Source organism: Silurus meridionalis, chromosome 10 (assembly GCF_014805685.1).
Source record: "Silurus meridionalis isolate SWU-2019-XX chromosome 10, ASM1480568v1, whole genome shotgun sequence".
Taxonomy (NCBI): domain Eukaryota; kingdom Metazoa; phylum Chordata; class Actinopteri; order Siluriformes; family Siluridae; genus Silurus; species Silurus meridionalis.
In genome coordinates this window covers 12,520,952-12,538,004 of record NC_060893.1, presented here as the reverse complement: position 1 = coordinate 12,538,004, position 17,053 = coordinate 12,520,952, and the positions used below count along the sequence as shown (strand labels likewise).

Sequence of the window (17,053 nt, the reverse complement as noted above, 5' to 3'; positions counted from 1 at the left end):
CATTATTATTTATCAATTCTGCACTCATAATTCTGTTGGTTATACTGTCTCACACTTTCTTTAGTCCATCTCTACTATAACATTTGCACACAGTAACCTGCTTTTTGCACTTTCTGACTCAGTATTATGTATATCTCATGTATTGACTTGTTCTGCTCTTTAGTGCATTGTTTTTTGTTGACTGACTTTATTCCTACAAGTAAAATTTTTAGAGCAATAAAATAATTTTGAATCTAAAAACGCAATAATAAATAACAATGCTGGGTTTTTATTTTCAACACCGAAACAAAGAATATCACAGGCTCCCTGCTCCATTAAGCCCTATTTAAAAATATATTTCTTTATTTATTTATTAATTAATTAGTATATAACTTGGTATATATGCTGTACAATTTTAATAATTTAAATTATTAATTAGTTGTTTGATAACAACAGCAATAAACAGTTTAAAATTAAATTTTTACATCGCTTTCACATCATCTGTCTGAATCCCAAATGCACTTGTTTGACTGCTTTTAATCTGTATTGTCAGTCTACATAATGCAACTAAATCCTTCAGTAAAGATCGAAGAGCCATTCACAGCTCAAACACAACAAGCTTTAGTGCTTTATACCAAATCCACCAACAACAGAGCAGAACCCTGATCATGAAAACAATAATATACTTGCACGATTGTCTAATTATAAAACCAGATTGCTAAGTGTCATGGCTCCTTTGCACTTATTTTGGTCTAAGGGAGACACTATAAAGTAGTTTACTGTAGTATGTACTTGATAAACTGCCACTTACTTGGCACAGCATTTATTTATTTATTTTATACATTCCACAAGATTAGCTTGGACACAGTTGAAATAATGAATGTGTGAGATAGTAAAATAGAGAGAAGAGCAAAAGAGATCAAGTGGAGCAAGATTAAAAATACATAAAATACACGCTAGATAAAAAAAAAACAGGATGTTTTAATAGCTGAGGGCTGTTTAGCTGAAATCCCTGGCAAAGGCCAATCGACCAGGAAGTTTAAGCACTAACATGCAAACCACATTATCCATTACTACAAAATGATAAGCCCACCAGCAAACAGCAGCAAGTCTCCTCCCAATGGGGAAAGGAGAAAGAGTCTTTTATGTGTTAGAGTCACTTCAGTCTTACATGATTCTAATAACCAAAACCAAGCTGAACATGTTTACTGTGTTGTTATGCCTGTGCTTTAAATTATCAGTGAGTTAATTTAGTGTGAAGAATACATATTAGTTTAAGAAGGAACAAATTTTATTCTGGGTTGTTGGCTATGCTGGATTAGTACACAGTTTATATTCTAGGTGCAACAAAACTAATAAATTAAACAGTCTACTGGAAGAGCCTTAGAGAAGAATCATTTTTTTGTTTGAATGTAAAAAGTACAGTACATAAATGATGTTTTGTGCCAGTCTTGCACCAGTGTCACCTGCACAGCTATCATTATTATACATAGTTTTCTGTTGATAGTTCTGTGGGCAGCCAAATGCTTGATGCTTTATGTTTTTTACATGCACACATTCCCCTCGCTATATTACCTCTCTGTATCCCAACTTTTCCCAACTTTCTTTCTTAAATTGCTCACAACGTTTTAAAGAGAAATGCCACTCTAGAAATGTCTCGATACTCTATAAAAAAATAATAAAGAAGACTGGGGACATTGTGTTGATAATTGATAATTGATAATATGATGGTGTTATCAGTGTAAGTCATCACACAAACAAACTATATTACCCTTATCAGATTAAAGCCAGATTATCAGATTGGTATAAATGTTGATCTATTCAGTAAAAATATATTGTTCATCAGACATCTTACATTTTCTACATTTACTCGAGCATAAAACGTTGCCAAACAGAGAAGAAACACCTCAGAAAAAAATACAGCCCAAGGTCAATGTCTAACTTTATAATCAAACTCTACAACTAGTAACAACTAATCTATTTTTTATTAAATAAATAAATAGTATTAGATGATCAAGTCAATTAGACCCAAAGACTCTTAAGTGTGTGTAAATTTGTTGGATAATTTGCCAGAGTCTTTCGCAGTTAGCACATTATTTTGCACATGTAAACACAACACAATCAGTGACAACGAATGCCATTGTGGAATCACAGGCAGGAAACAAGCAGCCTTTATAACACACACACACACACACACACACACACACACACACACACACACACACACACACACACACACACTTTGCCATCCAAAACAGATGAGTGAAAGAATGAAAAAAATGAAAAGGCTATGCTCCCACCTGCGCTGATGAACCCCCTCTTCATTCTCCCCCTCGCTCCCTTTCTGCCTCTCTCTGTTCAGAAGAATGTCTCCTCCTCGCCTCCCTGATCAGACACCCCATCAGTACCCAGAGGCACTTGCACCTCCCCCATTTTGTGCTAATGACAGGCGTGCAGCCCTTCAGTGGCGAGAGAGGAAGCTGCATGAAGAGCAAGAGAAAAGCCAAGGGGAGAAGGGAAATGAGGGGGGAGTTCCAGCTTACAGCATTCTCCTCTCCTGTGGATTCCCACCTCCTGTGTGCCTACACACACGTACACACACACACACACACACACACACACACACACACACACTTTTGCGCACACATACAAATACACATTGTGAGCTTAAATCTTATGTGTGTGTGTGTGTGTGTGTGTGTGTGTGTGCGTGTGTTTGTGTGTGTGCCAAGTCAAGTGTGCGGTGGCACCAAAAAAAAAGAGGTCAGCAGCTGTGGGAAAATGCCAACGTTTACCCTACAGACCTTTTTAAACAAGTCAAAGGTCCTGGACCTTTTTGCATGCTTCTACTGTACATGTGTGTGTGTGTGTGTGTGTGTGTGTGTGTGTGTGTGTGTGTGTAGGTGTATTTGTGTGTGTGTGTGTGTGTGTGTGTGTGTGCCAAGTCAAGTGTGCGGTGGCACCAAAAAAAGAGGTCAGCAGCTGTGGGAAAATGCCAACGTTTACCCTACAGACCTTTTAAACAAGTCAAAGGTCCTGGACCTTTTGCATGCTTCTACTGTACATGTGTGTGTGTGTGTGTGTGTGTGTGTGTGTGTGTGTGTGTGTGTGTGTAGGTGTATTTGTGTGTGTAGGTGTGTGTGTGTGGGGGGGGGGTGTTATGTGTGTATGTGTGTGCAAATGTGTGGCAGTTAGTACTAACTGATAACTGAAGCACCTGCGGCTGTGAAACTAGGGGGGAGCAGGCGGATTATGGACAATAGACTAGGAGAGAAAGAGAGAGAGAGAGAGAGAGAGAGAGAGAGAGAGAGAGAGAGAGAGAGAGTATGTGTTAAAGAGATCAATTTGTCATTGCTACAATTTGAGTGCAGCTGTTTGAAGGAAAAGTAGAAAGCAGCAGCACATCCACTTCAGAAAACACACACACACACACACACACACACACACACACACACACACACACACACACACACGTAGGGATGAATAAAAAGTTATTTACTAGCTGGTTGCATTGTTCTACTACAGCACCAATGCTTAGGGAAGGGGGGCATATATTTTTTGTCAAATAAGAATAACTCTGGAGACCTTTTGCCTGGTCCTCATCAAAATGCTGTAAATTTCCCTCACAGACAAAACTAAAAGAGCCACATGACGTGACATGAAAAGAGTCAGACGTGGAATCTGCACGTGTGCTTTCAAATGCTTTACATATTGTTTCATTTAACGTTTTTCGCATATAGTGGATTTTTCACACCCACTTGTTTCTTTACACATGACTGTTTTTCTTACACATAGGCTACGCAGTATTTTCACATGTGCAAAGAATAAACAGTGATGATGTATCTCCGCTATATGTCTTCAAGCATCCCACTCACCCTTTCACTAAGTGACCTTGACGTTTACACAATGTCATTTTAATCACATTACCACTCTCGGCCTTTTAAACCTACACCTATGGTATTATTCTTGGACTCACATTCCTCACACTTACACCCTACACATCATGAACTCAGCTTTACAAGCACCTATCAGATGTTCCATCTTCCCCCAGAGACACAGAAAACCATCTGACACAAAGGTCATGACGTGTCCTCCACCCTCACAGGTTTTAAATTCATACGTGTATATTATAGCTTTCGTCTTTGACTCTCCTTGCGGTAATTAAAGTGTGGCGTGTTAGGAGTGGGAAAAGAGAGAGTGATTCATTGTGTGCAGGCCTGACACAGTGAGAGAGAGATAGGGTTATAAATGGAGATTAGCGTGATTAGATGGAGGATGGCCACACATACACACCTGCACACACACCCACTGGATAAACAAACAGAGTGCAGTGTGCAGCGGTGTAAGATAAGCAAGCTAGAATAAACAGAAACAGCAGGTGTACGTGGTGACTACTATTTGAAAGAGAGAGAGAGCCTGTGAGAAAAAGAGTGAGAAAGCGAGAGAGAAAGAGAGACCAAAAGACACAAAGAATGCGAGAGAGAGAGAGACAGAGAGAGAGAGAGAGAGAAAGTGTGAGAGAGAGATAACAGAGTCTGAGTACTTCTATTTGTTTCAAATAATATGTACGTGTGCATGCATTTGTACACGTTTGCATGTACATACGTGTAAGTGTGGTGTGTGTGGTGTGTGTGTGTGTGTGTGTGTGTGTGTGTGTGTGTGTGTGTGTGTGTGTGTGTGTGTGTGTGTGTGTGTGTGTGTGTGTGTGTGTGTGTGTGTGTGTGTGTTTGTGTGTGTGTACACATGTGGGTGTGTTTATGGAAAGCAGGACTTCTTGCTTAATGTGCTGTTCATCTCGTTGTCTTACATTTGTTTTGTTGACAAAAAGAAGTCTAGTTTAATTTTCTTTGCTCTGCTTATGTCTCTTTCTCATTCACTCATTCACTCTCTCACACACACACACACATGCACACACACACACACACACACACACACACACACACACACACACACACACACACACACACACACACACACACACACACACACACAGTTTTCTCTCTCTCTCTCTCTCTCTCTCTCTCTCTCTCTCTCTCTTCGCTGTCTCCCATGTGTTTGTGTGCTTGTGTGCTTGTGTGCGTGTGTTTGTGTGTTTGTGTTTGTGTGTGTGTGTGTGTGTGTGTGTGTGTGTGTGTGTGTGTGTGTGTGTGTGTGTGTGTGTGTGTGTGTGTGTGTGTGTGTTTGTTTTCTAGCAGCAGCAGCAGTTTGCCATGGGCTCACAAATGATTGCCCTAATTTTGATTTACCACTTAGCCACATGATCATATGCAGAAGTGCTAGCTGTTGAAATCAGGCTGATTATGCAGATTATGCAAATGAGGAGCCGTGTGAAGGATAAGACGGAAACACCGAAGAGCCGCTTGGATGGAATAGTAAACACCTAGTGTTAAAGCAGATCATATAGCACCAAAATCCCTTCTCCTGCTTTATTAGTCCCACAGCAGCAGGGCATCATAGTGTGCTTGAGAGGAGAACTGAACACATTGAATAGAGCACTGAAAGCCCCATAGGTCTTCTGTGTGTGTCACTCTCCTGCTCTCTCTCTCTCTCTCTCTCTCTCTCTCTCTCTCTCTCTCTCTCTCTCTCTCTTTTATCCACACACACTTCCTTAATTGGTTGATGCATCAAAGAGATTTGTTTTCTACAAATTAGAGTAAATGTTTCACAGAGAAAAGGAAAGAAAAGGCATGCTACTGGAAAATACTATATAATTACCAGCTTATTAGTTACAGCAATGACTCAAACAAATTAATTACACTTTTGATTCATTTTCTGGCCCCAAGAGAAAAGTGTTTATTATATTGGATTTTTTTTGAGTGAGTGAGTGAGTTTGTCAAAAATAAAGAGAGAGAGAGAGAGAGAGAGAGAGAGAGAGAGAGAGAGAGAGAGAGAGAGAGAGAGAGAGAAGAAGAGGTTGACAATTTTGTTCTTTGTTTTTGGGGCCCTCATTTACCCTGAAGATCATGTCTATATGCAAGGGCCAGACTGGAATTTGTTTATAGAATATGTATAATGTATAGAAGTGTGGATAGGCTACACTGCACTGGCCTACTTACACTGGCCTGCATAGACTAGGATTAATATCCAGCTTTCCATTCTATAATGCACAAAGGAAGATTTTAAAAAGGAAGCACCAAGACAGCGGTGCAGATATGCATAATGCTGCATTGTGCATTCTTTTCTGATTGGTTACACTGAGGTTCTGTTCAACATTAGACTGGCTTTCTGGCAGACCAGATAAAATTCATCGTTTCATTTCACACAGGAATCCTGATAATGCTATACACATTAGTGTTGGAAGTAAAAATTTTCCATGTTCTTTGGGTAAAAATTATGGTTCCCCTTACTAACATCATTAACCAATCATGATCTTCTGTGGGCTGTATAAAAGGTCTGATGGGCTAGCTTTGAAATGATAACATGGCTAGTGTAGGGAGTAAGTGTCAGATTTAATCCTCACAGGTGTGTAGTTAAAACACCTCATAAAACAGGTTTTGTTTGATCCTTTGCTTTGTAAGGGGAAAAACGTCATCAAAGCAAAGACATGTTAACGTCTGTAAACCTGTAGATTGTTTTTAAAGTAACTGTGCTAAAAATGTTTGATTTGAATTATGATTTATTTTGTCTTTTATTACACTGCAATTGATGTTTAAATTCTGATCGGTCAAAAGAGGCTGATTCATTTTCTTTACCAGCATGGCTGATAGCAGCATGTAAATCGTGTTATAACTCGTCATATTGTGTCACTTTTTATAAAGGGTTTATTTGTTTGTTAGTTATTTTGTGATCTTTACTAATGATAAAAGAGAAATAAAACATTGTGGAAGTGCTGTTATAGGAAGGCTTAGAGTAATGTGGCCTGGACCATTTAATTGATTATCCTATAAAAATGCTTTATTAATCTTTTACCACAACAATTTACTAGCAGGTAATGTCACGTTTTTGTCTTACATAAATTCATGGTAAGTTGTTGCCATTTTATGTATTCATTCGTATTAAAAGGTGTAGGCCTTCTGTGCTTTTATTTTTCCAGCCTGATGAGGAATCACCCTACTGAGCTATTTGTGTGGTCTTCAAAACAGGTTTAATGTTTGCTTTCCTAATTCCTTTTAAAATCATGACTGCAATAATTATGCTATTATAAGATTTGTTACAACCAAGAATACCATAAGAACAATGCCATAAAGTGTAAAATTGGTCCATGCCATAGCCCAAGGTGCAGTTACTGGCCAACACAATCCCATAATGTTGGGTTTTATAGATCATTTACAAATTATGTGGGACAGCATGAAAGACAAAGATCAGTAACATAAGTTTAATGGTGCCTCTAGAGTCTCTAAGCAATTAAACCTGCTGGCATTTTGCCTAACCACACACTCTCACATGCACACACACCTACAAATACACACCCACACACACACACACACACCTGCCTATATTAAATGAAAGAAGGTCCACCTTTTAACAAATACTGTGTTAGTGCTCTGTTTGTTTGCCTCTGTGTCTTGGTAAAAAGTCTGCTGCTTGACCTCTATGGTAAGAGATCCTTAGACGCAAATGCCTACTGATGTCTACTTAGTGATCTTGCAGTTTAGCACACAGTTAAACACATTGTCTTGCTGCTGCTATTGTGTGTCTCTCTAAACAACAACCTGCACATAGTTAGAAATAAACGAGTGAGTGACAGCATTGTGGTCGAGGCCTCTGGAGCCACAGTTAGAAGCACAGCTGGCGCTTTTGCTATTCACTGCTTTTCAGTTAGACACACTTTCCCTGATGCACCTGCAAGAAGAAGGCTGTTTATAAAGCCAGGCACTGCAGACACATGTAAGTGGATAAATGTAAGAGACATTGGACATCTGGGAGCACACACTGCACTTCTCAATCAGTATAATCAAGCCTCCTGAACAATCACATACACACAGACATTGCACTCTGTATTTTTCTCTTTCCCTTATTTGCTGCCTCATTTATCACAGTTCCCTGCCATATGATTTAAGATCTTACACAATTCTAAAAATCTCTTAAACTATAAAACAAGATTAAATATTACCTCAGCACTTACACGAGCACAAATAAATAATGCATCAAATTTTTTCCTGATTTAGTTTCCATTATATTTGTATAATATCTAGTGTATGCGTTTTTACCAGGATAAAATATTTTCACACCTAGGGAGAGTAGTTGAAAACTGTCAATGAATATTGTAATAAATATAAATAAATATATAAAAAACTACATTCTTATGATGATGATGATGAGGAGATCTAAAGATGTTCTTGATGAATTGTAGGCAAGTTGAAGCATCTTGAGTGGCCTGCTATAGAACTTCGACCTCAACCCTAGTGAACACCTTTGGGATTATTTGAAATGATAAATAAATTACAGGCCTCCTCACCCTACATCAGTACCTGACTTTACTCATGCCTTGTGGCTGACTGAGCCACAAGGCTTCCTAAAAGAGTGAAGGTTATTATAACAGCAAATAGGGACTAAATGGGTATAAGTGAGAGGTCCACAAACCTTTGTCTACATAGATTATATCAGTGGTGGGCTGTCAGGGCCAGCAAAGCCTTCTCTGCTGGTCTAAACATTATCAGAAGCACTGACCTACATTCACAACCTAAATTCTAATATTTGTTTCATAAAATTGTATAAATTTATTCCCAACAGTTTATTCTCTTCATTTCATAGCGTTTCAGAGAACAATTTCTCTGTTTCTTTAACCAATGAGATTTCAAATTTGCTGCACAGGGCAGCTAGCTGGCCCAGAATAGCGTCAGCATTTTTCCATCCTCTGATTGGTTGGTCAGAGGGAAACATCCAAATGTGCGCTGTACATTTTAATACATCTGAGTTAGACTTTTTTTTATACATTCAAAGGAAGAGAAATTCATTTAGTCTCGGACTTACTTAAAAATCCATTTTCAAGAAAGCTAGACATCGTAAGGAGAGGTCAGCCAACCCCGGAGCTAGCTAGCTTGTCTCAGCCCGGGAAAGGGTTTGTTTACCACTTCCAGACCAGTGAATACAAGAGGTACCACTGACTTACAGTCTTTGAGGAGTGGTGCACATTATAGTCTGCATCTTTGCTGAGTAGGTTGTATTTTATTTAAATTGTAATGTTTTTGTCATGTTATTAGACAAATATTGATTCTGAACATCATATACATTCAGATGATGTAGGTGCACAGTTGCGGTTGTAGTGTAGAGGTTTGGAGTCTTAACTGGGTTTCTTGCTTTAGAAAAATGGTATTCACCCTCCATATGTGAAATGCCTCTCTCTCTGTAATGCCACACGTTGTTATATTGTGTTTTTGTATAGTATTGATGGTTTCTATAATTGCAATGTGATAGTGGTGGTATTAAGAGGTGGATTAAGTCGGGTACGTCCCCGCTGAAGGCCCAGGTACCAAATGCACGGCCCACCACTGGAGTATATATCTTATATCATATATTATATAACAAGTTTCTCTTGAAATAACAAAAATCCTCAAAGCTATTTGTCTTATGTTTTACTGTAAATCAGCTTAACATTGTGCACCTTCTGACCAATCAGATTCAAGCATTACATCTTAGTTTAGAAATACTGCCATCAACACTGTATTATTGGGAAATAATTTCTGAAAATTGTGTGGTATCCATACACCATCAAGCAAAACCTAACTACACAAATTGTTCCCTTCAAAAAAATGAGCCCCAAATTTACATCTTTATTTACTTCATGAAATCATCCTGGTTTAAGTCGAGGTGGATCTGAAGACTATCCAAAACTGCCCTTGGATTTTCATTATAAGTGAGTTTTCAATAAATAAGTTTGAGCTTATTTTCTCAGTAGGAAAATGTTTAAAAAGTTGTTTATCAGCAGTAATTAGACATAGGCTACAGATGTGTGAGTTGAACAATGCTGTAATATTCCTGTAACAGATTGAAGAAATATCAAACAGAGAAGCTCGGGACCTTTACCTGACACAGTGTTTCACCTACCTGCATGCTTTCTTACTTTTTTATAATCCATTTCAACTCATCTTCTATTCATAACTGCAGCATGAATGATATAACTAATATCTCCTATGTGTCATCTCATAATTTCACTCTCTTGATTTCTAGCCTCATTTCATCCACTCATTCCTGTCATCTGTTTGTTTGTTTATTTATTTATTTAGAATGCTTCTTTTCCACTCAAGTAATCATGGTGGGATGAGCGAGTGTCTGACACGGTCACTGTAGCAACGGTGGTTGAGAGGAGGGAGGAGCAGTCGATGGTGTTTTTGTGTGTGTGTGTGTGTGTGTGTGTGTGTGTGTGTGTGTGTGTGTGTGTGTGTGTGTGTGTGTGTGTGTGTGTGTGTGTGAGTGAGTGTGTGGGTGGGGGGTGGGGTGGCTGTTATGGGAATGAGTGCTATTCTGTGTGTGAATGAGTGAAAGAGTAAAGAGAATGGAGAGTATCAAAGGATGGCTGGCTACCCACTGCGAAGAAGAGTGGAGAAGAGTGGGGGGGGTAGAGAAACACATACACTTACCACACATACACACACTCTCACACAAACATGAAGTAACAAGACTCGCAACAGCACTTACAAACAAACTATCTCTCGCACACATACATATAAATAACTACCGTCATTCAATCATGTCAGAAACATAGTTATGCCCTTTATAAGCACTTTTACCATCAGCTACATCTGTAAACTGCTTATTTAAATTGATCTTTTCAAAAAGGAGCGGGGCAAAACCATAACAATATAGTTTAATCATTAACAGGAATGTGTGATTTACAGGCTGCTGTAAAATATTCAACGTGGACAAGTTTCTGTTCCCACCAGCAGACTGACATGTTGTAAATTCTGAGTAATGTTAATGGTTTTAGAAAAAGGAATTGGTTTTGCGTTAGTGTCATCATCTGTGTGTGTGTGTGTGTGTGTGTGTGTGTGTGTGTGTGTGTGTGTGTGTGTGTGTGTGTGTGTGTGTGTGTGTGTGTGTGTGTGTGTGTGTGTGGCAGCAGCAACTATGCAAGCACAGATGGTGATGTGTGGCAGTCTCTGCCTATTTTATTAATAATGCTGACGAGCTCTGGACTGACAGTGCTGTATCGACCACAGTCTTACACACACACACAGACACACAGACACACAGACACACAGACACACACACACACACACACACACACACACACACACACACAAACAGTATGAATAGTGCAGTATCCTGCCTCTCTAATGTACATCAAGCTAATTTTCCCTGTTTGCATTTCCTGTCTTCCTGTAAAATTGGCAACAGACGGATTTTCCAGCACTGCAACTCTGACTACTGAACACTTATCTGACCTTTTGGATTAAAGAGTCAAAGGTCAAGGGTCAAAGGTGAGAGGGCGCTGTGGGTTAGTGGATACCCTAACAGACGAGGTAGTACTACAAACAGGAAGACCGGTGTAATCCAGCGCATTTTCTGTGACACCTCTGATAACCATGACAGTGTCATGAAACATTTATGAGCATGTTATATGCAAAAAATAAACACAGATGGAAGTTATTTGAACTTGACAAATAACTTAAAAAAATAATTCATTTTCGAGTAATAACAATAATACTCTTCTTTGTTAGTTTGTTACTGAGCCATATTTAAGTGAAAACGCAAACTATCACCTCGCTCTCGCTCTCGCTCTCGTACTGAACAGTGAGATGTGTGTTAGAACCTAACACATTCCTCACTCCACCTCTTTAACAAAACACACTGAGGCTTCTCCAAGCTGATGAGTGACGCTTTTTTTTTTTAGAATAGAGGAAGAAAGAAAGCTTAGACATTTTTCAAAAACTAAAACTAGTATTTATTGCTCCTGAAAGCAGTACCAATAGGTGTTTCACAGATATATGTATTGTATATATATATATATATATATATATATATATATATATATATATATATATATTTTTTTTTTTTTTCTTTTCTTTCAGTTGTAGTATTGATTGTTCAGGCTCTCTCTCTTTCTCTCTTTCTCTGCCTCTAACTCTCTAAATCCCACTTACAGCTCTAGCCTCTCCCACCCTCTCCTTAACCTCGAAATCACCAGAGCTTGGTTTGAATTAACCTTCTAGCCTCCTCTATCTGCCATTTGACCCCCTACATACACACACACACACACACACACACACACACACACACACACACACACACACAGCTATATAGAGTTAATGCCATCATACCAGACAGATAGTAGAGCGGAGCCTTTAGTCCAAACATGCTGTAATGAAGGATCCAGAAGTCGCACAGAGACACAGAGAGACTGGTGCTCAGCAGGAGGCCCCTGATGCTCTCTGAACGAGGGTTCACTCGTCAATCGAGCTCCTGCCGTGCTGTACAGGTGAAAGTCAGGGAATCCATTTCATTCCTGGGAGATCCGAGTCTAAGAGTGAGACAAGGAAGGACGGACAGAGCCAAGCCCGAGTTAAGCTCCAAATGAATAGTCCCATTAACAAGCATGCACGACGTGTCATCCCTTCATCCTGAACACAAGGCGAGGTCCTCCCTCCAGAGTGAGCATTCCCTGCCTCTCCCCCTCTTTAATCCTCTTCTCCTTCTTCTTTCTATCACAGCATCCCGCTGCTGACTGCACGGCTGGAGGGAGAGGAGGAGCAAACACACACTCACACACACATATACACACATACACACACACACACACACACACACACACACACACACACACACACAGAGCTTTCTCCACACAATGATCTGCAAATGTGTGAGCATGTGCATAAGGAGAGAGGAAGAGAGAATATGAGTGACAGACTTACAGATAGAGAGAGGAAAAGAGTGAGTGAGAAAGAGAGGGAGATGCAGTGTCAGAGAGCAAGAGGAAGAGAGATTGAGAGAGAAAGAAAGAGAGAGAGATCAGAAAAGGTCTGGCCCTGCCTTCAGTGTGCAGGCGTGAGTCATTAGGTGTAAATTGGACTGCAGCCTGAGTGACAGCTGATTTGTCAGCCATAATGAAAGAGAGAGAGGGCACATAAGTGATATGGCATCTGTTCTCTGAACCCCCAAAAACACACAAACACACACACACACACACACACACACACACACATACAAATACACACACATGCATATATAGTCACACATACAGTATTCATATATACATACATATACATAATGCTATTATCCACTCAGCTGTGGTAGCAGTGCAATGCATAAAATCATGCAGATCCAATTCAAAAGCTTCTGAGATTAGAAATCACCACAGAGATTTCTGTGATGTCAATTGTGGCATAGTTATTGGTGCCAGATGGATTTGTTTAAGTATTTCATAAACTTTTGAGCTGCTGGAATATACCACATAATAATCCCTGAATTTTAAATGGTACAGAAGACAATAATCATCCAATAAGCAGCCGTTCTTCAATAATTTGATATGTGCTGATAAATTCACCACTCTTTACAACTCTGGTAAGCAGAAAGGCACCTCAAGAAGAGGAATCTGAGGCTACATTGGGCAAAGGCTCAACAAACTGGAGCCTTATATAATAATGAAACATGCACATACAATACTGAGCAATACCCCTAGGCATGGACAATCCTACAATTGTTTCACCACTGAAAAAGTAAGACACAATCCAGAAAGTCGACACGGTGTCAAAATAAAAGAGCAGCTGCCCCTAGTGTGCAGTGATCCAGCTGAGAGGTTACAGGGAAGAGTAGCAAGAGGCCTACAGCTTCCTCTGGGATTCCACAGAAACAACTCTACTCAGATAGTGCCTGGCTATTACAGTAAAAACCAGAGACATCTTTATTTATTCATCCACACGAACAGTCATTTCAACTGAAGGCTTCTTTAAAATAGTATTTCCTTGAAACCGTCTGACTTGGAATGGGTTGGCGTTTAGATGTTATGGAGTTGTGCTAAAAGGCTTGTAACTGCTGTGGGTCAGGGTCTAATAAAAGCACTACACATATATAATGATATAATAATAATAATAATAATAATAATAATAATAATAATAATAATAATAATAATAATGTATAATACTGGAAGTCTTTCCCGACTGAGTTGACATTCTTAAAGCACTTATCCAGAGAAAATATGATACATGACAGAGGAATCTGCAGGCAGAGACTGTGAAGTAGTCATAAAATTACTTGTCTACCCTCCTTTTGTCACTCCATCTCTCTTGTTTTCTCTCTCTCACTAAATCAGTTATGCATCGCGATCCATCATAAACCAGTCACATGAGAGGCTGCTCTCTGATTTGTCAAGCTTGGACCAGCTGACAGAGAGCATTAACATTCTTATTCATCACTTAGTGTTTAGTTACCACTGCCTATCACACACTGTGTGTGTGTATGTGTGTGTGTGTGTGTGTGTGTGTGTGTGTGTGTGTGTGTGTGTGTGTGTTTGACACAGTCGTACCTGATCCATCATTTATTGTTTAGCCTCCAGCAACAGTACCTCATGTTAGATTCTGTGTGACTGCACTGCTTCCCACCTAAATGCACTCTCATGGTTGCTACTCTACAAGGAAGATCTATTTAAAAATTTGAAATAACAATAAATAAACACCCTTAGAATCAAATATTTTTAAAGAAGGTTTTTAGTCTTTCCTTTGGAAAAATGAGTAAAGTCTATAGGCCCAACTGTGTGGTTTTCATAATCTGTTCAGTCCGCAGAATACAATAGCACCTATGGGCAGGTTATTCTTGAAGGGTGTTGCTGATTGGTTATCAGTGAAAAACACAAACAGCAGAGAAAATAGGTCTGATGAAACAGCAGAATTAACACTTTGCATGCGACCGTTTATGATTGTTTATGTGGGTTTTAGTGTGCTAATAATGTCATTATAGCTTTTTCGTTTTGTTGCAGATATTACACGATTATCGCAGATCTTTTGTTGAACCCCATATAAGTTGGATAGCCAGATAGTCAGACAAAAGAATCAATATCAATGTACCCCCACAAACACACACACACACACACACACACACACACACACACACACACACACACACACACACGCACAAAGTTACATTATTCATGTAGTGGTTTAGAGACTATTTAAAATGTTCTTGGATCTAGTACATCCACTACACACACGTAAAAGCAGACACACTCACACTACGGTCTATTATTTACAGAACACTTAAAGATTTGTCATGTGATTGTGTTACAGAATTGTGGGAAATCTTTATGTTTTATTCATGCTCCCTTTGTTCCCGTGTAAAACCTCTGTCAACGTGGCTTTGCTGTTTAACTCTTATTGACATAACTGTGCAGTTTTATCGTCCCTATTTCCTCTGCTGTGTGGTTCAAGTGTTATCTTTTTGACATTGCAAATGCTTAATTCCTGCTTATTTCCTTTTTATGCATTATTATTGCTGTTCTACTTTTAGCCGTCTGTCTACATTTCAGCTCATATTCAAAGCGGAAGTGTGGAGGTGATAAGAAGGTGTGTATGTGTCTATGTTTGCCACATTTGGCTATCTTTAACCTGCCTGTCAATGACAGTAAGGCCTGCTCGGACCACATCAGGCCGAGGTGGCTGTGTGCAGATATACAGGCTAACTGCCAGCTGAGAGCAGAGGATGTGCTAAACCACAGGAAAGAGAGGTGGAAGCAGATAAAGGGCTTGAGGAGATAAAAAAGATAATAACCACCCAGCTTATTTTATTAAGCTCATATTATTTTCTCTGTAAAGTCAAGGCAAGCAAATTATACTTAATAGTACTATAGAACGATGTGTTCATTTGATTGTGTGTTTACTGCTTAATTGATTGTCCTTTTTTCTCAAAGCTAATATTTTACAAAGAAAATACATATTACAATTGAGCACTTGCTGCCTCTACTCTAATCCTGGGAGATGGGATCGGAGTTATAAAAAAAATTGTTAAATGTTTTCTCAAATCGGAACACTAAAGAGCAATGTCAAACACCACCTCCTGTAGAATGCTGTGACTTCGGGTAAATGTGAATGGGAGACACAGAGAGAACAGCTGCTGTGATATAGTTGCTACTATTTACTGACACTAACATCACCTTCAAGAGCAATTAACTCAGAAATACTAACACCAGCTTTTTACAGAATGCCTTTTTAAAGATTTATGCAAATCTCTCTCGTCCCAATTTGTTTTAAACAAATACAATGAAGTGAGACTTCGAAGATTTCCACCACAAAATACTCCAGTGGCAAAAGTGGCATTTCCAAACACCCACCCATGTAGTTCACATGCAAACACACCCACAATGAAGATTGCTGCATTCCTAAAATGAAGAGAGACCAACACGTCCATATGTCACCTGATGCTGCAAATATGTGCTAAATTGAATCAATCCATCTCAAAAATGACTGTTGTCATCCCTCTCATCTTCTTCTCTGCTTTCCTTCTTCTTCTTCTTTCTTCTTTCATTAACAGTCTAGCCATCTACATTATAAAAGAAGGGAAAAGGGGATGTATAATTGTGCTCTGAGAGAGAGAGAGAGAGAGAGAGAGAGAGAGAGAGAGAGAGAGAGAGAGAGAGAGTGAGAGAGAGAGAGCAGCCAGTCATGACCCAAAATAGCTACATGCCCTGGACCTCCCCTCCCCCTATGAGTAACATTAATTAACTTCCCATACTGACACTTTAGGAAGCACAATGAATGGGATAATGACCTGTTGGTTGTATGTATATGCAACATTCCTTCCTCCTCTTCTTACTTCCATCCTTCCTTCCTTCATTGATTCATTAATTCCTTCATTTAGCCTAGATGCAGTATTCCCATACCTTATGAAGGAAGCATACTTTCCATTGTTTTAGAAATACACCTGTTTCAGACTTAAAAAACCTAATTACACACATAACCTCTGGCTACCTTCAGTGGTACATAAACTCTGGCTTTACTCAAATTATAGTTTCACAGAAGGCATGTGATAGAGATACAAGAAAGTAAGAGATAACCAAACATCAATGTTATATGGAGAGCTTTAAGGATTTAAAATTCATGAGGTCCATGCCTTTAATGAATCACACCAGATTCTCAGGTACTATAAAAAGCAAAGTAGAACAGATGGGTGGCTGAACAAAGTCTGAAACATTGATACTGATAGCTCA

General features: G+C 39.2%; 1 protein-coding gene across 2 annotated transcripts in view; it reads right to left on the bottom strand.

Moving 5' to 3' along the window:
* LOC124392356 (genetic suppressor element 1-like) overlaps positions 1-12,627 on the bottom strand; it is a 44,484-nt gene extending 31,857 nt beyond the window's left edge. The window contains exon 1 of one of the 2 annotated variants that reach the window (XM_046859286.1): positions 12,180-12,627. In XM_046859286.1, the coding sequence (XP_046715242.1) occupies positions 12,180-12,216 (37 nt within the window). In that variant the 5' untranslated portion in view covers positions 12,217-12,627. Of the gene's footprint in view, positions 1-2,279; positions 2,418-12,179 lie in introns of those variants that run through there. The other variant, XM_046859287.1, reaches the window with a different exon arrangement.
* Between the last annotated feature and the right edge of the window lie 4,426 nt (positions 12,628-17,053).